Genomic DNA, 23,244 nt, shown 5'->3' with positions numbered 1-23,244 from the left:
CGATTCACGATTCGCCGTCGACAGGCGTTATTATTTGGGTTTTCTTCGCGGACGTATTTACCGAACGCGTCAAAATCCCGGCGGCAGAAAGCCTCCGCTGCTCGCGCCGCAAGCGACTCTTGTGCATGCGTGCGTGTATTTTTAAAACCCCGAATTCAGGAGCAGACATGAGCACGAAACATTGTCAGCCCAACTCTGAGCAACGCGTCGGGCAAAACCAACGTGTAAGTCCCGGCGCGGCCGGCTGCGTTTGGCACGCCGCTCATATCGCGGCGAGCGCCGCTCGGCGGTTATCGCCCCACGGCAGGCGCTCCTCGTTTCTAAACGCGTTTCACAAACGCTCCGTCAATCAGCCGCGAGTTATTTAAACGAGCAGTCATACCGGCCGCCTAACACCCACTCCAGCGGCGCCAATCAGTTGTCAGACGCCCTGAAAAGCAGCTCATTTCCCTCCTTTTCTTCTGCACGTTAATCCTCCTGGAGAGGAAGCCGCCGCAGGAGCTCGCCGCGTCTTGGCAGCCGACAGGGCCCGAGCGGGCCGCGGAGGAGCAATCGCGCCGAAGCTACAGCAATTAACCCCCACCCAGCAACCCACCCACCCACCCACTCATCCACTCATCCACCCCCACCACCCTCCCATCGCGGGGGTCGCCAGCATTGACCGTGACCTGACAACCTCCGCGATGGATCGGCTCGTACGCCGGTGCCAGGCCGAATGCGACATCGCGGGATCCATCGTTAGGGGTGGCGGTGGACTGGGATTGCCTTCGTCCAGCCGTGGAAGGACCATGGCTGGTGATGGTGAACCTACAACGGGGCACTCGCGACGGCCACTTGGCGTGCGCCTGCCAGTCGCAAAACTGAAAACTGCAAGAGGTGCCCTGAATTTCTAATTGTTCGGAATAGATCAGAGTATAGATTTATGATGGATAGAGATTGCCTTCATTAAATAGGCAAATGAGACCAGGATTGTCTCTTCAAAGGATTCAAGTGAAAAAATGTTCAAATAACACCTTAGCCTGCGTTTATTAAAGCGCGACATTTTGCGTCACTTGGTGGTGGGGTAAAAACTAAAATGACCAATTTAATGTCATCATCGCGCTGCATTCAAATTATTAAAATCATGTTTGCGATCTCCTTGCGGGGTGGCGCACGACGCGGCACTTTCGCGAAACGCGATAGCCGGCGAAGCACCGGCGAAGCACCGGCGAAGCACCGGCGAAGCACCGGCGAAGCACCGGCGAAGCGCCGAGACTAATCGCGGGGCCCGCGCGGACCCTTTCCCCGACGCTCGCGGGTTAATTCCCCGCGCTGGCGTTAACGCAAACGTCAATAAACAGAGCGGATCCCTTTCACGTGGAGAGGTTGCCGAGGGTTCCTGAGTGTGACCCGCGCCGCGGCCGCCGCCGCACAATGAGACGTTAAGCCGAAGCCAGCCCCCGCTCGCGCACGTCACCCGCCCGGGAGACCAGCGCTGACGCTCGCGGAACGGCGCTCCGTCACAGCCCCATCAACGGCGCGAGCTCTTGGCGGCAAGAGAGTTAACCTTTTTTTTTTTTGCGCCTTTTTCTTCATATCGGAAGGAAGAAAAAAAAACCTCTCAGCCTCAGCCCCGCGTGGCTTATCTCCAGCGCGCAGCGATCCACCAAGCTGTGGCCTCGCGCGCGAGGCAATTGGGAACGCGTGCCAACCGCAGTCAGCCCTTCCAACCGAATCACAAGGCCGAAATTAAGCAATTATGCATGCGCAGATGTACAATGCGGGGCATTAACACGGGGGGCGGGCGACAGGAATCCCGGACCCCCGAGCGGCAGAGCACGGCGAGGAGCGACGGCCCGGGCACGCTCGCCGTGACGTCGCGGCGAGCGTGGACCCGCGAGCGGAGCGGGGAGGCGAGCGCGCGCACGCCACGACGATCAACTCCTGCGCGGTGAAGTTTGTAAATGAAGAGCCCGCGGATCAAGCTGCTGCTGCGTATCAACAAGCCGCAACACGCCCCCCCCCACCTCCACCACCACCCGCTTATTTCTTGTTATTAAGTATTTTCTTGTTCGTAAGCATTTTCTGCGCTTAATCACTCTCACAATTACGCAAGCACATTCCACCACCGCCAACCCACCCCCAGCCACCGACGGTGCATGCACACTCGAGAATTGGTGTGGGGAGAGTGGGGGTGAGTGTGGGATCCTGGGTGTGGGAGAGTGTGGGTGGGTGTGGGTGAGCGTGGGTGAGTGTGGGTGAGCGTGGGTGAGTGTGGGTGAGCGTGGGTGAGTGTGGGTAAGTGTGGGTGAGTGTCGGTGAGGGTGGAAGAGTGTGAGAGAGTGTGGGTGAGTGTAGGATCCTGGGTGTGGGAGAGTGTGGGTGAGTGTGGGAGAGTGTGGGTGAGCGTGGGTGAGTGTGGGTAAGTGTGGGTGAGTGTCGGTGAGGGTGGAAGAGTGTGAGAGAGTGTGAGAGAGTGTGGGTGAGTGTGGGATCCTGGGTGTGGGAGAGTGTGGGTGAGTGTGGGAGAGTGTGGGTGAGCGTGGGTGAGTGTGAGAGAGCATGGGTGAGTGGGGGATCCTGGGTGTTGGAGAGTGTGGGTGAGTGTGGGTGAGTGTGGGAGAGTGCGGGAGGCACCCATCTCGTTGTGGATTGACTACAGGCTCTAAAGTTAATATTCATCATCATCAACCATGGTCAATCCACTGCTGGATTAAGACCTCCCCGAGCCGCCACTGCCGTCGACATCTCTCACGATCCCGCAATATAACAATCCACTCCGCCCCGGCACACGGACCGGTTTTGTCACTCGATCTCCACGACGGACGCGTCCCTTCCCTTGGCGTCACTCCGTCGCGAGTCGCGTGCGTGCGTCCGCCAGCGGCCAAGGCCTCACCTCCTGGTCCACGAGGGCCACGTCGGGCCTCTGGCGCTCGCAGTAGTGGAGGTAGCGCAGCGCGTTCCCCGGCAGGTCGCCCCGCGTCAGCACCAGCGCGCCGCGTGGCAGCGATCGCAAAATGTTGGCCCCAAACTGCTCCACCACCACGTTGGAGCTCTGGTCGCACACGCTGACACAACAACAACGCAGCAACAACAACAACGACGACGACGACGTGATTCCCTGCTCCAAGGACACCAGTATCAGAGCAATGTGTATGTACGACCACCCGTGAGATGGAGCGACAGCTTCAGCGCGGGCCCGCGAGAGACGGCGACGGCTCGGCGAGGCCTTCGTCCGGCGGCGGATTGACCGCAGGCCGACGACAACGATTACGACGTCGCCGGTGCCCCACGAAGGGCGGCGACGCCGGCCTCACCTGTAGTTGCGCCGCAGCTGCAGCAGGACGCAGCAGGCCACGAGCAGCCACTCGCAAGCGGCCAGCGGCCTCCCGTGGCCTAGCAGGGCCCGCGCGAGGGCGCCGAGGCGAGCGGCGGCCATGCCGGCCAGCACGCAGACCACGAGGTTGCTCTGCAGCCAGAAGCGCTCCACCTGCAGCAACAACAACACACAGGAGGAGCCTCGTACGCATGCATGTTGAACTGCTATCGCGCCGTACGTAACCAACCGTGGATAATCCGAGGTGCGCGGGAAGGATGATGCACTAAACACAAAAAGCGGTTATAAGAAATTACTTTTCGATCTAGATTTTAAAGTGCATAGCTCCAGTGGCCTACTCAACAGGCGCTGGCGGCAAGCGCTGTTAGCGAGCACAGCGCCTGAGATCATCATGTGGCCTGCACCACGTGTGGTTGCCTCTGTCTCCCCAGTTCTGATGACTACACACACTGCACCAGGTACCTATTTAAGGGCGAGTCACCCTAGGAAAGGTCACAGGTTCAGGTATCACGGTCCACTGGTGACTGCTTTGTAGGTAGGGTTGGTGGACCACATCAAGATTATTGCACCTGTGAGACTTTCATCCTGCAGAGCTATGGGGTGGGGAGAAGGCGGTATGAGATGGCAGTACAGAATGTAGGTAGCTGACCAAACGCTATGGATTCCGGGCGCTCCGGTTGTCTCCCACATGCCAACTGATCAGTGAGGAATCATCCAAGCTTCCAAGTGCTGGACCTATCATGTCAGACGAGATGAGAAAAGTTTTGCTGGCTGGCGCGGAAGTGTGCAGTGGTGACGTCACTGCATACATCTACCCAGAACCCCACGGCGCAGAGCCGGGTTCGTGTGTTGCGTCGCCACCCCCAAGCCTCCCCCTCACCGTCCCGAAACCTCCACCTAGGCCGTGGGTCCCACGTAAATGCACAGTGCTCTTGTGAAATACTGAAACAAAAAAATCTGCAAGGCTTTTATAGATAAACAAAGGGTACTATTATTGTTGTTGTCTGTAAGATAACATTTACAGAGCCCCAACTACTTACATACGGAGTCCAAGAGGCTCGTTCTAAATTGTTGAGTAAACATGTTTGACTGGTTAAGCCAACAGGCTGAGCTATTTGCCAACAAAACACAAAGCGCTTATTTATATAGGGGGGCATGCAAATACAACTAAAGTATTGCCATGTCTGAACACGGGGTAGTGTAGCAGTTAGCACGCTGCACTACGAACCCGGCGACCCGGGTTCGATTTCCGCTCACGGTGACGATTATCTGAACCAGTCCTGGGCCTCCCCTAGATCGACTCAGCCTCAAATTAGTATCTGGTGCGGTGTGTAAACATCGCCAGTCTGTTCCGGCTACAAGGGGGATCATTGTGCTCACAGATATGCAAGTGACATCCAGACTGTTGATACATCTTTAACAAGTTGAAAAGTGCACAAAAATAAGCATGGCGAGACACGCGCTTGGAATTACAGCGAGACAGAAAGAGGCTTCAAATTGAACCGACAATCACGACCGTCAACAGGACGCGTCGCGGCTAGAAGGGGCGATGGCCGGTGGTCGAGACTAACGACGGAGTGGCAGCCAATGGAGGGAACGTGTCCGAGAGGATGGACAGCAGGGTAAAATGAGCTCTGTGCGATCATCGTGGATCATCGTGGAGTGCTGCATCGCGATTCCATCGCTGGGTCTGGCGAGCGTTCTCTCCCCTGGCTGCCGCTCCGTCGTGAGTCTCGACTGTCGTCTCCTCGGGCGACGGTTCCTTCGCGCGGGCGTCTCTCTCACCACGCCCAGGAGCAGCGGCGTCGAGACGTCCAGGTTGGCCCTCCAGGCGAACACCAGCGAGTAGACGGCGAGCATGAGCGCCAGCAGCAGGGGCGGCAACGCGTCTCGCTCGCGGCTCCTTGAGGAGGGGGGGGTGGGGGGGGGGGGAGAGGTTTTTGTGTCCCGAAGGGCGGCGGGCCGTCGCTCCGACACCACGACGGTGTCACCGGCGCGGCGAGCGAGGAAGGTGAAGTCCTATTCTTAGGTTGTTTTTCCGGTAAAGTCACGTAGGTAGAAAATTTAAATTAATAAAAGTTAAAATTAATAAAAGTAAAATAAAAGGTGAAGTCCGCCCAGCGTGAATTGACCGTGGCCACGCGGGGGTTGACTCGGCTCCTCATCCCTCCGGGGTCGATGAAATGATTATAATCGCTGAATCTATCTGGAATGTTCTGGAAAATAGGTACATTTCTAAATATCACTGTCCTGGTCACAAAAGCATAGTTTGTGGGGAATAATAGCCATTTTATGTACTTTTGAGGCATAAGCAATTAGGAAATAAGACTTACTACCCAGGAACAAAAATAATTGTTACACAGTGTTATCGCTGTGGGAAGGTCCGACGGTGGCTGTCCTGTCCGTAAACTCGGGAACGGGGAATTTCTCACCGCTGGCTCCGGGCTGCATCGAGGCGAGGGGCGCCGCCTCGATGCTCGCCCGAGCTGGACATCTCCGTGTCTCTCGCGGCTTTCTTATCTTCAGAGGAGGGGGGCACGGGGGGTCAGGCCCGGCGCGGACGACATCTGGGTGTGATCCAGCAGCGTTCGCTTGACAAGGCCTGACGCTGCCCACGAGACCCGGAAGGCCAAAAAACCCGGCCCAGAGTTTGCTCACTGAAACTCATGCTGCTCCGTAACGTGGGTGTGGAAATCCCGCCCCCCCCCCCCCACATGGACACTGCCTTGACCCCCCACGGAGACACACACATGCACTGCCTCTCTCGGTACCTGTCTAGGGACCTGTCTTGATACCTGTGTTAGCGCACATCTTGGTACCCGTGTTGGTACGCGTGGTCGGTGCCCGTGTTGGTACCTGTGTTTAACGAGCAGGGGGAAGAGCGCTGCAGCCAGCAGGGGTCCCACGCCCAGCAGCTCGTGGTGCATGTGTGCAGCCTGCACGCTGCGCAACACACGCGGGCAGCATCCCCTCATACCGCCGTCTCAACACTCGGCCATCCCTCGCGACCTCGTCCCTCGCGACCTCGTGATCCCGTCCCTCGCGACCCCTTCCATCGCGACCCCATCCCTTGCGACCTCGCGACCCCATCCTTCGCGATCCTATCCCTCGTGACCCCATATCTCCCCCCATATGACCCCGTCCCTCGAGACTGCATCCCTCACGACCTCGCAACCCCATCCATCGCGACCTCGTGACTATTACACATTTACGCCCTAAATGTTGCCTATAATATACATGCTTTTTTCCTTTTAGGGCCCCGGTGTTATTGAGGGACGAGTTGAGTTTTTGCACCCCACTGCCGACGCAGAATCACGGCGGCGCTCGCCGTACCTCAGCATCGTCAGCATCCCCGAGCCCGACCCAGACTTGGCCTGCAGCACAGAACGGAACGGAGAAGCCAAGGGGTAAACACAGAGAGCCGCGGCAATCGCCGCCTCCATCCACCGCCGGACGAAGGCCTCAGCACGCTGATCAGCGAGGGCTGGGGGCGGCGAGGAGCACGGACATTGGAGCATAACACCGCACAATGACTGAGTGTGCTGCGCTGCACACTCCGCCATTGTTTGCATGGCGTGGTGCTCGCACGTCCAAGCGCTGGCCAGGGCTCAACCCTGCTTAGCTTCCGAGACGTGGCGAGATCGCGCGCACTGCGGGCAATTTGGGGTTGGCCGCATGACGTGTGGTCAAGCGACGTTCTCCCTTGCCGTGTCGTGTAAAGCAGTGCGAGTGAGGGCACGTTCCACATCAGGGATTAGCTGCAACTGGCCAATGGTCACGGGCGATCATATTGATTTGTTCCATTGACGCTCGTTTACCCAGGAGAGCCTCGCTGAGTCTCAAGGCTCACTCTCAGGAGGGTCCTGCCAGGTGTTCGCAGCAGGAGGCGATGTTGCTGCCGCTACTGCTGTGTGATCCCAAACGAGTGATTGCCAGGTGATCTTTTTCAGCAATGGAATTTGTGGCCAAATCCGGTTACACTGTGTTTCATTCATGACGATGTAATAATATAACTAATTGGGGGAAAATGGAGAGAAAAGAAGGGAAGAAGTTACATAACAATGTTTAGTTTTACATCGTAGTCAATGTTTAGTTTTAAATCGTAGTCAATGTTTAATTTAACATCGTAGTCAATGTTTAGTTTTACATCGTAGTCAATGTTCCTGCCAATTGCTTCTCTCACAACGCCCCGAGGAGCCACAGGCACCAGGCAGCAGCAGCTGGCGCTACCAAAAATTCCCCAAACTCTGTGGTTCTCCACGTATTGAGATGTTACTGGCCAATCATGAGTTGTGTGCCCGGAGAGAACTCTATCCCATACAGATCAGGGGTCAACACTATCCCGCACAAAACAGGGGTCAACATTTTATCCCGCACAGAACAGGGGTCAACACTTCATGCCATACAGAACAGGGGTCAACTCTCTCGATCCCATACAGAACAGGTGACATTAGTCCACATTTGCCGTCCTGCCTTCTCCTGGCGAGCGCCAGGGAACGGCTCTCCTCCTCGACGCCCACGGGGGAAGGGAGTTTCACAGCCCATCCGTGTGCGATCCACCAATCCTCGCTGCTGCCGCCTCTACGTCGCCGGGTTCCAGGCAGCCACGTGCAGCAGCAGCAGCAGCAGGAGCAGCAGCAGCGTAGCCCCCGGGTGAGGAGGGAGCGCTCGCTCACCAGGCTGAACGTCCCGTACTCCTGGCGCAGCAGGTGCGTCAGGAACCCGTGCAGGGACGACTGGTCGCCCCAGGTCCAGCGCGCGAGGCCCAGGTGTGACGACACGGGCAGGTAGAGGTGGGGCAGCAGCCCGGCGGCCGAGCAGGCCGCGAGGCGCAGCAGCGGCGCGGCCCCCAGCTCCTGGGCGAGCAAGAGGCAGGGTCGGGGGTCGGGGGACGGGGGTCAGCTCGCGAGCCGACGGAACGCGGGGTCCACGTCAGCATCCTGAACGCCGTGAGCCAAGGGGATTAGCTGGCTACCACCTGGGGCGCCAAAATGCTGTTCTATTCCCGCGAACGGATCTACGTTCAGGAGGTCCTCCACGGGCAGTGTCCACCGTGGCCAGTGTCCACCACGGGCAGTGTACACGAGTTGGAATGTCAGCGTACGCACCGCCTGATGCTCCCACGCCCGAACACACGACAGGACCCCGAGTTCACATTTTTGTCGTACAAAGCTACCACGGCGCCCTTGCTATCGTACACATTTGAGATGTAGAGATAAAATATTTCAATAAAATCCTTGTTAGCATTTGCCACCCCCGGCTGGTACCAATAAAGCCATATTCTGACAGTGGCTTCAGCACTATTAATTACGGGATTCCAGCTCTCGGCTCTCAATGGTGCCAGCTTAGTGATCTGGAGGCTGAGCCGCGCGGTCGCTTCCACGCGTGCGAGCTTAAAGGTCCCGATGCGGCGCTTGCGTCAAGACCATTCGGTCCGGACCGCTCTCATCTCGCTCTGCTCATCTCCGGGATGATTCGCACGCTCGCACTGCCGGAGCACCGCAGCGGCGCCGTGCGTGCATGCGTGCATGTGTGCGTGCGTGCGACCTCCCACACCACCTTGCGCTTGAGAAGAGCATGCAGCGCCCAGGGCACCAGGCACACCACGTAGAGCGACGCCGTGTGCTGGTTGCTGAGGCTCAGGCCGCACACGAACGCTCCGGCCTTGGCGAACTGCGGAGACAACGACAGGCGAGGACACTGAAAGCGACGCGTTTCTTCCCCCGACGGCGCGAGCTCAGTCGGTGTCGTCGTCCTTCGGATTCCGCTCGCGTACCCGGGAAGGCCTCGCCGAGTCCCGCGAATCTTTTTTGTTTTGTTTCAGGAGGGTCCTGCCAAGTTTTCGCAGCAGCAGGCGAAGCTGCTGCCGTGCATGATCCCAAGTGAGTAATTCGCAGGTAGTTTTTGAGAGATTTGTTTGGCCAATACCAGTTACACGGTGTGTGTGTGAGAGTTTTAGCTCTGGGAGGAAATCGGAGAACCTGGAGGAAACCTGTGCAGGACAGGGGGAGAGAACATACAAACTACACACAGGAGACCCGAGTCAGGAATTGAACCGATGTTCTTCTCGCTGTGCAGCAACGGGAGTTGCCTCGACGGCACCCAGCTGGCCTTCGGAGGAAAAAAAAAATCAGCTGACATCTGCAGGTGAAGGTCAAGAGGTCGTCACTGCCAAAGCTGTCGCTGCCACCGCTCTCTTTTGAGACTTCCTGCAGCTGCTGGGGCGAATGACCCCTGACCTCCAAGCATCACCGCTCAGCCTCGTGATCGTCGGCATTGTCTGCCTCGAGGTCTTCCCTGAGGTCACGGACCTCTGGGCGTCACTCCGATGCCCGTCTGGGTCACCTGCCCTCCTCCTCAACCCTGCGAGCCACGCGGCCCGCCCATCGCGACCTCCTCGTCCTGACGACGTGCCAAACGCTCTGCCTGCCACCTTCTGTTCGCCGATGACAAGTCGCTGGCCCTGTCCCTTCCTTGAAATCCCGAGCGTCCGGATTGCTCCCGACAGAAGCCACGAGGAGCGTCTCTCGCCAAAAAGACATCAATGCAAAGTGGCTTCACGATACAAACTGAAACACGCGTGCGTTGCGCGTGCGTTGCGCGTGCGTTGCGCGTACACTGCATAGACGCATACAGACGTTCCCCCGTATAGCCTTGGAGACTATTGGGTAAAGTTCTGTTAGCGAGCTCCTGTTTAGGCCAGTGTGGCGTGCAATGGCACCGTCTGTCCAGAACCACACCCGGCCGCCTTTGTCTCCCCAGTACTGATGTGTACACGCCGCACCAAGCACTCATTTAAGGCCGAGTCAACCTATGGGTCGCCGAAACCACTCGCCACCAAAGTTATCCGTGGCCAGGCATACAAGGTTAGTAGCACTGTGCGCTAATCACTGCGCCAGCACTCCTCACTTACAGACAAACATCCCCTGTAGAGCCTTCAACAGGCCGGCACGGATAACGAGGAGGGGGTGCCGTGGCCAATACCACGCGCGGGGATTCGGATGTTTTTTTCGCTCACGACGCCAGATGCTGATTTAAGGTTGAGTTAACCTACGGGAGGCCCAGAACCGGTTCAGATCATCACCACCCACTTGCAGGCACACGCGCGCGCACACACACCCACGTAGTACAGACACCGCAGACCAGGAATAATCACATCTGCGCGCAATTTTAAGTCAAGAATAGGTATTACACCTTCACGGAGACTCGCGCTCCGTTTGAAGTCATCGAGCGCCACTCTCGCCGCTGACCTGCAAGGAAATCTGCGCTTAGGCGGCCGAGCTTAAAAGCGCGCGAGGAGCCGCGATTCAAAGGCAACACTCGGGGTGGCCGAATCCCCGCGCATTTCACAACGCGCGCTGCAGAACTATCGCAAGCCCACACGGCCGTTCGACAGCGAGCGGCGCGTTGTGTGCGACACTGGGCTGGGATGACGAGGCAACGATGATGCGATATGTCGCCCGAGAGAGGGGAGACAGAGACGGATAGCGGACGAGCGAGATGTTGGCACGCGCACGCACGCACACACACGCACGCACGCGCACACACACACGCACACACACGCACGCACACACACACGCACGTACACGCACACACACGCACGCAGTTTTATTTTGCAACGTACGATCCCCCAGTGGCAGCACAGTTGTTCTAGGATTAGCACGGGAAAATTTGGGTTTAAGTTTGCCCGACATTGTACTGAGCGGTGGCGCAGTGGTTAGCTCACCGAGCAATGAACCCGCCCACCTCAGGTTCTATTTTCGGCTACAGCCAACACCGGTGGTGAGTCGAGATCTGAAGTGGGCCTGCACGCACCCTCCCCCGTCAGCCCTCATCGACCCGGTGCTGAGGTGTGCTCAAACAACCCCTGACAGGGCGTGGCGAGGCCCTCATCCAGCAGTGGATTGAACAAGGGCTGAGTATTGTCAACAACAAAAAAATTCTCTCTGACAAAAACAATTTTAATAATTTCGTGTAAAAGCTGAATGTCAGAAATGTTCAGCGGTGCCTGCAAGTGTACCTGTAAGATCATACTACAAGGGTAAACAACGCTCGCCACGGAGATGGAGCGATGAATTCAGCTTGTGCGCAGGCACTAGAGGAAGCATTACATCGCAGGACCGTGAGAGATGGCGACGGACTGGGGAGGCTTGCGTCCAGCAGTGGAGAGATCATGGCCAATAATGATGATGAAATGCAAAAGCACTCAGAGGTCAGCCATCAAGATCATGACCACTAACGAAATGGGGCGGGGGGTGATGAAGCCATGAAGATCAGGCCGTGAAGGTCAGGCTGAGAAGGTCAGGCGGAGAAGGTCAGGTTGTGAAGGTCAGGCTGTGTAGGTCAGACCACGAAGGTCAGGCTGTGAAGGTCAGGCTGAGAAGGTCAGGCTGTGAAGGTCAGGTTGTGAAGGTCAGGCCGTGAAGGTCAGGCTGTGAAGGTCAGACTGTGAAGGTCAGGCCGTGAAGGTCAGGTTGTGAAGGTCAGGCCGTGAAGGTCAGGCTGAGAAGGTCATGTTGTGAAGGTCAGGCTGTGAAGGTCAGGCTGAGAAGGTCAGGTTGTGAAGGTCAGGCTGCGAAGGTCAGGCTGAGAAGGTCAGGTTGTGAAGGTCAGGCTTGAAGGTCAGGCCGTGAAGGTCAGGCTGTGAAGGTCAGGCTGTGAAGGTCAGGCTGTGTAGGTCAGGCTGAGAAGGTCATGTTGTGAAGGTCAGGTTGTGAAGGTCAGGCTGAGAAGGTCAGGTTGTGAAGGTCAGGCTGCGAAGGTCAGGCTGAGAAGGTCAGGTTGTGAAGGTCAGGCTGTGAAGGTCAGGCGGTGAAGGTCAGGCTGTGAAGGTCAGGCTGTGAAGGTCAGGCTGTGAAGGTCAGGTTGTGAAGGTCAGGCTGTGTAGGTCAGACCGCGAAGGTCAGGCTGTGAAGGTCAGGCTGTGAAGGTCAGGCTGAGGTCAGGCTGTGAAGATCAGCACGTGAAGGTCAGGCCGTGAAGGTCAGACTGTGAAGGTCAGGCTGTGAAGGTCAGGCTGAGGTCAGGCTGAGGTTAGGCTGTGAAGGTCAGGCTGAGAAGGTCAGGCTGTGAAGGTCAGGCTGTGAAGGTCAGGATGAGAAGATCAGGCTGAGAAGGTCAGGCTGTGAAGGTCAGGTGTCCACAAGGCTCCAGCTGTGAGATCCAGCGGGAGGGAGGAAGCCGTGGGGCATTGTGGGGGCTTCATCAACTTGCACCTCTGAGTGCTTAATCATTAATCACCAGCATTATCTGCGACGACCCGTTTGACCTTGACATGTGTACGATTATGGAAGCAGCAGCAACAACATGTGTGCGAGTGGGGATCGGCGGTGCAGTCATTCGTGCGATCAGCTAGAATCCTGCCCACTTGAGGTTCAATCCCCTGCCGGGGTTAACGTCAATGGGACGGCACGTCTGCCCTTTGAGGCCACGTGAAGTGTTGCCGGGTCGCTGACAGAAGGTCACGGGACAGAGAACGGGACAGAGCACGGGTGCCGCGGGTTGACTGACCGAGACGCCCGGCAAGATGTACCAGTTGTGGCAACTCGCGCGCGCACACACACACACAGAGGCACGCGCGTGAGACACAGCCGGTACTCACCTTGCACCGCGATGGCGCATCTGGCGCCGCACCGAAACAGGCCGCCAGCAGGACGAGCAGCGCCACCAGGAGGTTGTTGAGGCTGAATACCTCCGCGGCGACCGCCCAGTGCCAGGTGAGGCGCGAGAAGGCGAAGAGGCCCGCGGCGAGAACGCCGGCCGGCACAGAGCCGGAGGCCCTGCACGCCCGCACGCCGGCGCGCGCCCCGCGCAACGTTCAGACGTGGACCGGAGAGACGTCGGGTCGGCGTTTCCCCCGCGGGGAGTAGCGAATGTTTAATGGAATCATCGCGCGCGCTCCGCTCGTCTTTGACTGGTTCAGATAATTACCCTCAAGTGGGTGGGGGGGGTCGGGGGGTGGGGGCGTTAACTTTACGGATCCGATGTCACCGAGATCCCTTCACTAGCGGGACGCCGTCAACTTCCACGGCGTGGCAGCGGCACCTCATGAAACCCTCAACCACGAAGCGAGCCATCGTGTTGTGGCTGCTGCCGCCGCCGCCGCCGCTGTGAAAGCTGCGATTGGCGGTGCCAGGTCTGTAGCCTCCGACCACCGGCGAACGCGATTGGGGTGGGGGAAAATAAAAGTCACTTGACAGCGATGTCGCTCGTAAAGCTCGGATCGCGTTATTTAAACAGCGAGCGACGTTAAGCGCGATCTTGCCGGCCGCCGTCAACGCACAGGTACACGGGGCTTACGCCCGGAGCGCATTCAAGGCGGCCGAGCGGACTTGTCGCTAAATTCGTAAACACAACGAGCGGCGCAGCTGTATTGCAAGCCGGCCCTCCATATGCTTCCCGATCGGCGGCGAGAAAAAAAAAAAAAGGTTAAGCAGGAGGTTAATGGTAATCTACGAAAGCGGCACTACAAACCGTTAGCTACGTTTCACAAGTTTAGCGAGCGGCAACAATAACTTTGCAAATCCCGCCATTGAAATGGTAATGCATCTCGCGGCGGAGAGCTAATCCCCGCCGCCGCAGAACGCCCGACGGGATGAGCCGACCCCTGACCCGGGCTTGTCAGCTCCTCTGTGTGACGGGCGCGTCAGAGGGTGGCGGCCCCTACGCCCGCCCCCCCGCTCTCCTCCCCGTCGCATCGGCCCCGACGGCGGAGCGACGTCCGCGGATTAGCGCCCCGTTTTAATCTCCCGCGCCCGGATTAGAAGCTCATCGCGCACGCCGCGCCGTATCGGAGGGGTGGCAGGCGCCTGCCCCAGCTGTGCCCACCCATTCTCCCGTCGCCGGGACTCCCTTCGCACAAACAGCCGCGCGCCCGGGGGGCTGGGCACGACGGGACGCAGAGGGAGGAGGAGGGGGGGGGGGGAGGCTCCGCAATTCATTAAAGTTATACCCGGCCTTCACCACGGCAAGCCCAAGGAGGGCTTGACACACTTTAAATTGCACATTCTTATTATACTCCAAACTTTTTATTCACCCGTCACTCATAATCGGCTCCCGCCGCCGTAAGCTGCGTGCCAATCATTAGGGGTATTGAGATTTCTCATTTCAAACTTGGGAGAACCATATCCACATTAATTCTGACTTATGCACAACTTCGGTTTTACATTATTTCATGAGGCTGCTTAAACGGCTGGACTATTCGACGCAGGGCTGCATGTACCTGCGGGCGTACAGGCTGAGCAACGGCGTCGTCACTACAAGGGAATTAAAAGGCGCGTCCGGGTCGGCACATGCCCCCCCCCCCCCTCGACAGCCATGTCAAAAATTAATCGCGGGATTTATTTTTTTACGCAATTTTGTTTTAATGAATCAATCGCCGAGCCCACCCCCAACATCAACAATGATCGGCAATATTTTTTCACGGAACAGATGACGATTTGTCCTTTATTTATTTATTACAGCATTTATTTATTCATGACAATAGTTAACCGGCAAAATCCCTCGAGATAAAACCGTCTCAACTGCAACGGGTGTCCAAGGGTGTCGATTGATACTCGTTGGTGGAGTGGCGGCACAACGGTTAGCGCATTGCACTAAGGAATCGGAGACCTGAGTTCGATTGCCAGTCACGGCTGGCGAGTGAAAACTGCACCGGCCCTGCACGGCCCTCCCCCACGACCCACAAGGACAACACAATGTCGTTTATACACTCTGGGAAGACTCGGCGATTCTCGAGGCTGGTTTTCGTGAGGGTCCTGCTAAGACTCACAGTAGGATGCGATGGTTCTGTGTTTTTCCAATTTGCGTGTATAATAACTTTAAAAATTTGGTGAAGTATGGTCAAACGACCCGCATAACCGACGCGGCGCAAACTACAACGTCGTCGTCACCTGAGGCCCCCTGGCACGCCAGGAAGGCCGTGTGGAGGGTGCCACAGGCGGACAGCTGCGTCACCTGACGCACGTGCTACGGCGTCACCTGACACACGTGCTATGGCGTCACCTGACACACGCGTCACGGGCGTCACCTGACACACCCGTCACGAGCGTCACCTGACACACGCGTCACGGGCGTCACCTGACACACCCGTCACGAGCGTCACCTGACACACGCGTCACGAGCGTCACCTGACACACGCGTCACGAGCGTCACCTGACACACGCGTCACGAGCGTCACCTGACACACGCATCACGTGCGTCACCTGACACACGCGTCACGTGTGTCACCTGACACACGCGTCACGTGTGTCACCTGACACACGTGTCACGGGCGTCACCTGACACAACGCGTCACGGGCGTCACCTGACACACGCGTCACGTGTGTCACCTGACACACGTGTCACGGGCGTCACCTGACACACGCGTCACGAGCGTCACCTGACACACGTGTCACGGGCGTCACCTGACACACGTGTCACGGGCGTCACCTGACACACGCGTCACGTGTGTCACCTGACGCACGTGCCACGGGAGGCACCTGCGGCCCTGCTCACGGCGTCCTCTGCTCACCGGGTGAGAGCCCTCTCACCACATTCATTACACCCTGCACACACTTTGGCTTTGGACGCTGAATTCCCATTACGATCAAACATCACAACAACAAGAATAATAATTACTGGGGAGAGTTCTGCTTCTGGAAAAATCGAGTATTTTTTTTTTACCGAATTGACAAAGGCTCCCGGCATACGGAGCGAAACGTCGGACGTGGCGCGGAACGGCACGCGGCACAACCTGGAACGCGCCGGAGGACCGCGCGGCAGCAGCGGCAGTGGCGGCAGCAGCAGCACCGCCAACGCCGCCTGCGCAGTGACCCTCGCGACGCGTGGGGTCACCGCGGTAAACCGGCGCGAGGACGAGCGGTACCGGTGGACGGCGGCGTGGAGGAGCGCGGCGGCGCCGGCGGCGCAGGCGGCGGTGAGGAGGTTGACGCGGAAGGCGGGCGAGCCGGACGAGGTGAGCGACATCGCGAGCTTCGCGAGCAGCGTGAAGAGCGGGTAGCCTGGAGGGTGAGCCACCTGGCAGATCGACACAAAGACAAAGACCCCCCACCATGTAGTTTTAACAGACTGTTGGGGCAAGTGCTGTTTGTGAGCACCTATGAAGGCCGGCACCACGCCCGACTGCCTTTGTCTCCCTAGTGGTGATGTTTACACACCGCACCAGGTACTCATTTGAGGCTGAATCGACCTAGGGGAGGCCCAGGACAGACACACACGCGCACACGCGCGCGCGCGCGCGCATGCACACATGACCGCTCGGATGCAGCGATGAACTGCAATGCAGTTTGGTTTGGATCAAGTGACATCCACAGCGGGCCAAGATGCGCTCGCTCACATTGACATGCGATCTAAATCCAGATTGTATACATCTGATGGCGTCTTAAGGCGCCATGTATAACAATGTTTCTTCACAATGTTTACTCATTTAAAACATGTTATTCCGATCTGCCGTGGCATACAATGCAGACACTTGGTCACGAATGTGTGTAAAGAAGCGTGGAGGGACGCACGCTTGGAATTACACTAAGAGACCGGAAGAGAAACACGCGAACTATGGAACACACGCGGGTTAATGACTCCATTCAAACGGTTAACGAGAGTAGGTGAGGCATGGGCGGGACGTGCCGTGGCTCAAAGGGACGGTGGCAGACGGTCGAGACTCGCGACGGAGTGGCAGCCAAATGTGGGATCACGGCGAGGAGAGAAACAGCCGCGGAGATGAAGCGAAGAGGGCAGCTCCCAGGCAGGAGCAAGGTGGACCTTGGCATCACAAGGTCACGAGGGGCAGCGGTGACGTAGCGGGAGGCATTCGTGAAAAAACGGCGAGCGGAGTTTAACTCTAGATTTGAAGCTTTCGTGACTGCAAGGATTCATACTCTTAGGTTTTTTCGGTAAAGTCACGTTGGTAATAATAAATAAAAATATAATAGAAATAATCATAGAAATAAAATAATAAATCACGACGTTTCGGAGGCAACATAAGTCTCCGTCATCAGGTGGGACCGTCACAGCTGAATTTACTGTATTACTTAATATTACTTAATACAGTAAGTTCAGCTGTGACGGTCCCACCTGATGACGCAGACTTGTGTTGCCTCCGAAACGTCGTGATTTTAATATTTTATTTCTATTATTATTTCTATTATATTTTTATTTATTTTTACCTACGTGACTTTACCGAAAAAACCGGCGAGCGAAGTTTAACTCTGCGCTTCGCTGCACTTTCCGAACGCGCTGCGTATTTTCGCGGCAATTCAACCGTCGCTCTCCGACGCGGTCCCGGGTCGTGCAGCGCGTTGTCCCGGATGACGCCCGACGTTTCGCCCCACAGGGAACACCAAGAGGCTCCGCTAACGTGGAGGAAAACGTCGGACGTCGGTTGCGTCGCCCGGGCGGGCACAGACGCGAGAACGAGCGCGGCGGGGGCGCCAGCGGCGATCACTCACCCCGAGCTCGTGCGCCGCTGTGATCAGCTCACCTGCGAAGGCACGGAGAGCACGGCGGTTAGAAGAAGAAGAAAAAAAACACAACCCAGGGAGCCGCAGTGGAATTGTACAGAGTTGGTATAAAATTCCAAATGAAAATGCGGAATACCCACTGGGCAAGATTATAGGGTCGTGTTTTGCTTAATAAAGTACTGTAATGAGCTTTTATATGGCTTTAAGAAATAATAACGCACACATTTGGCAGAGCGGTTAGGAATTACTGTATTTTTTTTTAATACCCCGTATAATCTGCCACACAACCAAAACACGCACTTCGCCTATGGTTGGCGCTGTTGCTCACGACGCAACAATTTGGCAATTAATTTTTTTTTTCGTTATTACACGACAAAAATTCAACTGCGCAGGTTGCCACGGCAGCAGCGTGGCCACGACAGCAACGGAATTCCGTCGTTGTTGTAGGGGTCGCTCGACCAGTGCCCATGACTCAATGGTCGGTGACCTGTGGCTCCAGAGCCGCATGCGATGGCTCTTTAAGGACCGCTTCGTGACACGTGACTTATTAAGGACCGCCACCGTCTCGTATTCACCATGGCTCTTGAAATATTAAATTTTTTTAACCGAATTCGTAAAAAAATGTCTCTTCTCGTTATTTTGGTAGCTGACCCCAGCCATAGCTCACGCGATGCCTGGGTGCTTTAGAGCAGCAGAGCCACGTGACCCAACACGAGAATGCCAAGCCAATGACACTACAGCTCGAAGTTGCAACATCATCGCCATCATCACAAGCCGTGGTCGATCCACCGCTGGAAGTACGGTCCCCCCCCCCCCCAAGCCGCTGCGCCATAATAATCTACCGAGAGCAAGTGCACACAAACTCCTTTCATCGCCCCGTCTCCTTGGTGGACATGCTGTCCTCTCAAACCAAGTGCTGTTAGCGAGGAGCATCTAATGAAGGCCGGAACGGCACACGAGGGGGTCGGTGGCCAGCTCCATGCCCGGCCGCCCCTGGCTCCCCAGTGGCGATGTTTACACACCACACCAGGTACTTATTTGAGGCCGAGTCGACCTAGGCCCAAGACCAGTTCAAATATACGCCACTGTTGTTGGTCGCGAGCGGGGAGCGAACCGGTGCAGCTAGGTCCGAAGCGCGGTGCGCTCACCACTACGCCGCGGCTCCTCGTTATCATCGTCTGTGTCACGAGCGCGCCCCTGTCAGCAGCAGCAGCAGCACCACATCGTCACAGACACCACCACAATGGGGCGGCCTCTCTCCCTCTCTCTCTTACGCTCGAACACGGACGACGCGCCAGCTTGGCCAGCAGGTGGCGCCGCGCAGGCGACGTCGCGACTTTTTTGAATTTCTCCATCAACACGAAAATGTCGTCAAGTTGACCGGCCACAAACCTAGCCACTTTCTGAGCGAGGCCATGATGCAGAGCTGTGTGTGTGTGTCCAGGTGTGTGTGTCCAGGTGTGTGTGTGTAGGGGGCACAGGTGGTGCATCAGCCAGTCATCTCGGTCATCTCGGTCAGTCGACCCGTGGCACCTGGGTCTGCCCCGTGACCTCCTGCCAGCGGGCGTTCGCCACTTCACGTGGCCTCAAGGTGCACATGGCCTGGCACAAGCGTCGTGGTGACGTCACCGCCACTTAGTGGCGAATGGCGGTTGTTGTTGTGTGTCCAGGTGTGTGTGTGTCCATAGTGGGGAGCGGTAGTGTAGCGGTTCGCGCGCTGCGCTACGAACCTGGCAACCCGGGTTCGACTCCCGCTCGCGGTCAAAACCAGTGACGATTATCTGAACTAGTCCTGGGCCTCCCCTAGGTCGACTCAACCTCAAATGAGTACCTAGTGCGATGTGTAAACATCGCCACTAGGGAGACAAAGGCGGCCGGGCGTGGTGTTGGCCACCCACCCCCTCATGCGGCATTTATAGGTGCTCGCTCACAGCACTTGCCCCTACAGTCTGTTAAGGCTACACGGGGGATCTTTTTCTTTGTGTCAGGATCCTGGATTGGTGTGTTCTGTGCAGATACATTCTCATTTTGTGATAATTTCACTGTATAACAAAACAAAAATTTGTTCCTGGGTAGTAAGTATTATTTCCTAATTGCTTATGCCTTAAAAGTACAAAAAATGGCTATTATTCCCCACAAACTTTGCTTTAGTGACCAGGACAGTGATATTTTGAAATGTACCTATTTAAAATGAGAAAACGGGCGAATTTGTGTCTCTTCATTCACATAAAGTCAGAAAAAAACATATTAATCAAAATTTCCATGTATTTATACTAAAGTAACACAAAAATGAGTACAAAAGATTTAGACACCAAGGCGCACTACCACATGCGGGACTGGCCACAGTGGACCGAGTTCTCTGTGGGGAGGAGCAACGTCAAGTGGGAGCCACTGGTGGACCCCCAGAAGGTGCTGATGCCAACACTGCACGTAAAATTGGGCCTCATGAAACAATTTGTCAGAGCTGTAGATAAGGAGTCGGCAGCCTTCAAGTACCTTCAAGACTTCTTCCCTAAGCTGTCTGAGGCAAAGGTCAAAGCCGGTGTCTTCGTCGGACCACAGATAAAGAAAATTCTGGAGTGCAATTAATTCCCCAAGAAGCTCACTAGTAAGGAGAAAGTGGCTTGGGACAGCTTTGTCACAGTGGTTCGTGGCTTCCTGGGCAATCACAAGGTCGAAAACTACGTGGAGCTGGTTGAGAATGGTGAAAAACAATGGCACAATGGGCTGTAGGATGTCCCTCAAAGTCCATATCCTTGATGCTCATCAAGGAAATGGGAGCGTACACGGAGGAGCAAGGCGAGCGCTTCCACCAGGATATACTGGACTTTGAACGCTGCTACCAAGGACAGTATAACGAGAACATGATGGGAAACTACATTTGGGGGCTGATTCGTGAAAGTAATTTACAGCATAATCTTAAATCTCGAAAAACTACTCACTTCTAAATCTTTTGTAGTCATTTTTTTATTACTTTAGTATAAATACATGTTCATTTCGATTCATATGTTGTTTATTCTGACTTTATGTGAATGAAAAGACACAAATTTGCCCGTTTTCTCATTGAAAATAGGTAAATTTCAAAATACCACTGTCCTGGTCACAAAAGCAATGTTTGTGGGGAATAATAGCCATTTTCTATACTCTTTAAGCATAAGCAATTACGAACTAACACTTACTACCCAGAAACACAAAATTACGTGACGTAGTGTTTCCACCGCTTGAGTTCCATCTCGAATCGAAAACCGGTAGTGCAATGGATGACTTGAGTCATCGTCTGAAATCTGCTGTGAAAGAGTCACCAAGTACCAGAGTCTCCACCGGGCAATGAAGGGTGCAGGGTTCGCCAATAGACTCCCAGGACCAGGACTCCAACGATCAGGGAGCCAGTCCAGCCCGAGCCGAGAGACCCGCTCCCATCCACGCGGCTCCCCTTGGGTCGACGGTGCAAGGAGAGGGCCCTGGTGGGGGTCCCTGGCCCATCCTCACCACCGGAAACGTCAACTCCACTCCTCCTCTTCATCCTCACGCACCCTTCTTCACCTGCTGGGCTGGGCGACGATGATGATGATTTTATTTCGATTTAAAGCTTTCGTGACCGGAGGGATTCATCTTCTTGGTTCTTTTCGGTAAAGTCACGTAGAAGGGAAATAATAATAAAAACATAATTAAATACAATTCTCACGACGTTTCCTTTGTCAAGGCGCCCTTCCTACCCTAACCCAGCTTAAATATACGCTGCCAAGCTTGGTGGTGGTGTTCATTCAGACGCTGTCTTTCCGACAGACCTGTTCTTCACCTGAGGACGGCTGCTTGTGTTGTGGCCGAAACGTCGTGAGAGTTGTATTTTATTATGTTTTATTTTTATTATTTTATTATTTCCCTTCTACGTGACTTTACCGAAAGAACCAAGAAGATGATGATGCGATGAGATGAATGGCACTAGTGGTGGACGATGGCTGATAGATGAGTTGATGGGATGGTCGATGATGTGATGGTGGGATGGTTGCTCATGGGATGTACCTAAGGACAGCACAAAACACACACGAACAGTTCAGTTACCACTTTAGAACATTCCAGCTTCTGTGGATGGAAATGATGAGATGGGTGATGTGGTCGATGATGATGATGATTATTATTGAACGGACGAAATGAGGGGAAGGATGGCGAGATGATGATGGAATGGATGAGATGAAATGTAATTGATGAGCTCATGGGATAGATGATGACGATGATGATTGAATTAAAGAAACGATTATATCGGCGAGACCGATCGCAGACCAGTGAATTGGCACTAGAGGATGATGATGAGATAGATGATGATGATTATAATGGCGAGATGATGGGTTAGAATAGCAAGATGATGATGAGTTAATTTTGTAGATAGTGATAACAAAATGGACGAGATGATGAGATAGATGATTATAACGGCGAGTTGATGATGGGTTAGAATCGATAAATGATTATTATAACGGCGAGTTTATGATCGGTTAGAATCGCTAAGTGATGAAAATGATGATTATAACGGCTAGATGATGATGGGTAGAATCGATAGATGATTATAACAGCGGGATGATGATGGGTTAGAATCGATAGACGATGATGATTATAACAGCGATATGATGATGGGTTAGAATCGATAGATTATGATTATAACAGCGAGATGAAGACGAGTTAAAATCGATAGATGATGATTATAACGGCGAGATGATGATGGGTGAGAATCGATAGATGATGATGATTATAACAGCGAGATGATGGGTGAGAATCGATAGATGATGATTATAACAGCGAGATTATGATGGGTTAGAATCGATAGATGATGATGATTATAACAGCGAGATGATGATGGTGATGATGGGTTATAATCGATAGATGATGGTTATAACGGCTAGATGATGATGGGTTAGAATCGATAGATGATTATAACAGCGAGATGATGATGGGTTAGAATCGATAGATGATGATTATAACGGCTAGATGATGATGGGTTAGAATCGCTAATTGATTATGATAACAGCGAGATGATTATGGGTTAGAATCGATAGATGACCATGATTATAACGGCGAGATGACGAAGATGATGAGAACAGAGCGTATACAGACCGCCGCGAGTGGTGGGATGACGATGTTACCGCATGACGAGGAGGAAGAGGAGGAGGCGATGAGGGTGATGATGATGATGGAGAGACGGGAACCGATGCGGGGGCAGGCATCTACCGCGCGTCCATTCATCCCTCGTGACCCGGCAGCGATCCACGCGGTGCCCTTCCTGCTAGCATCACCCACGACGCAAAGGTCCCCCAGGTAGCCTGCACAGGCTGCTTGGGGCAAGTGCTCTTAGCGAGCGCCGATGAACGCTGGCACGAGCGGCTAAGGGTGGTTATGGTGCGGTCAGAACCACGCCCGCACGCTTTTGTATCCCCGGTGCGTCGCTCATAGCGAGGGGGAGCGGGACCCAGGACCGGC

At 55.2% G+C, this 23,244-nt stretch overlaps 1 protein-coding gene across 9 annotated transcripts in view; it reads right to left on the bottom strand.

Annotated features, from left to right (window-relative positions):
- The window catches only part of TMEM260 (transmembrane protein 260), a 33,515-nt gene that overhangs the window by 8,332 nt on the left and 1,939 nt on the right, over positions 1–23,244 (bottom strand). For 3 of the 9 annotated variants that reach the window (XM_078602465.1, XM_078602468.1, XM_078602469.1), the window contains exons 2-12: positions 21,085–21,798; positions 17,764–17,795; positions 16,182–16,333; positions 12,918–13,095; positions 8,876–8,989; positions 7,993–8,172; positions 6,650–6,690; positions 6,173–6,259; positions 5,102–5,219; positions 3,297–3,469; positions 2,876–3,047 (exon numbers count right to left, since the gene is read on the bottom strand). In XM_078602465.1, coding sequence (XP_078458591.1) covers positions 2,876–3,047; positions 3,297–3,469; positions 5,102–5,219; positions 6,173–6,259; positions 6,650–6,690; positions 7,993–8,172; positions 8,876–8,989; positions 12,918–13,095; positions 16,182–16,333; positions 17,764–17,795; positions 21,085–21,298 — 1,461 coding nt within the window. In that variant the 5' untranslated portion in view covers positions 21,299–21,798. Of the gene's footprint in view, positions 1–2,875; positions 3,048–3,296; positions 3,470–5,101; positions 5,220–6,172; positions 6,260–6,649; positions 6,691–7,992; positions 8,173–8,875; positions 8,990–12,917; positions 13,096–16,181; positions 16,334–17,763; positions 17,796–21,084; positions 21,799–22,881; positions 23,238–23,244 lie in introns of those variants that run through there. The other 6 variants (XM_078602470.1, XM_078602471.1, XM_078602472.1 and 3 more) reach the window with 5 other exon arrangements.

The sequence above is a fragment of the Lampetra planeri genome, chromosome 18 (genome assembly GCF_965212315.1).
Source record: "Lampetra planeri chromosome 18, kcLamPlan1.2.h2, whole genome shotgun sequence".
In the NCBI taxonomy this organism is placed as follows: domain Eukaryota; kingdom Metazoa; phylum Chordata; class Hyperoartia; order Petromyzontiformes; family Petromyzontidae; genus Lampetra; species Lampetra planeri.
Note: the sequence above shows the minus strand (reverse complement) of the source record. Positions and strands in the feature narration are given on the sequence as shown.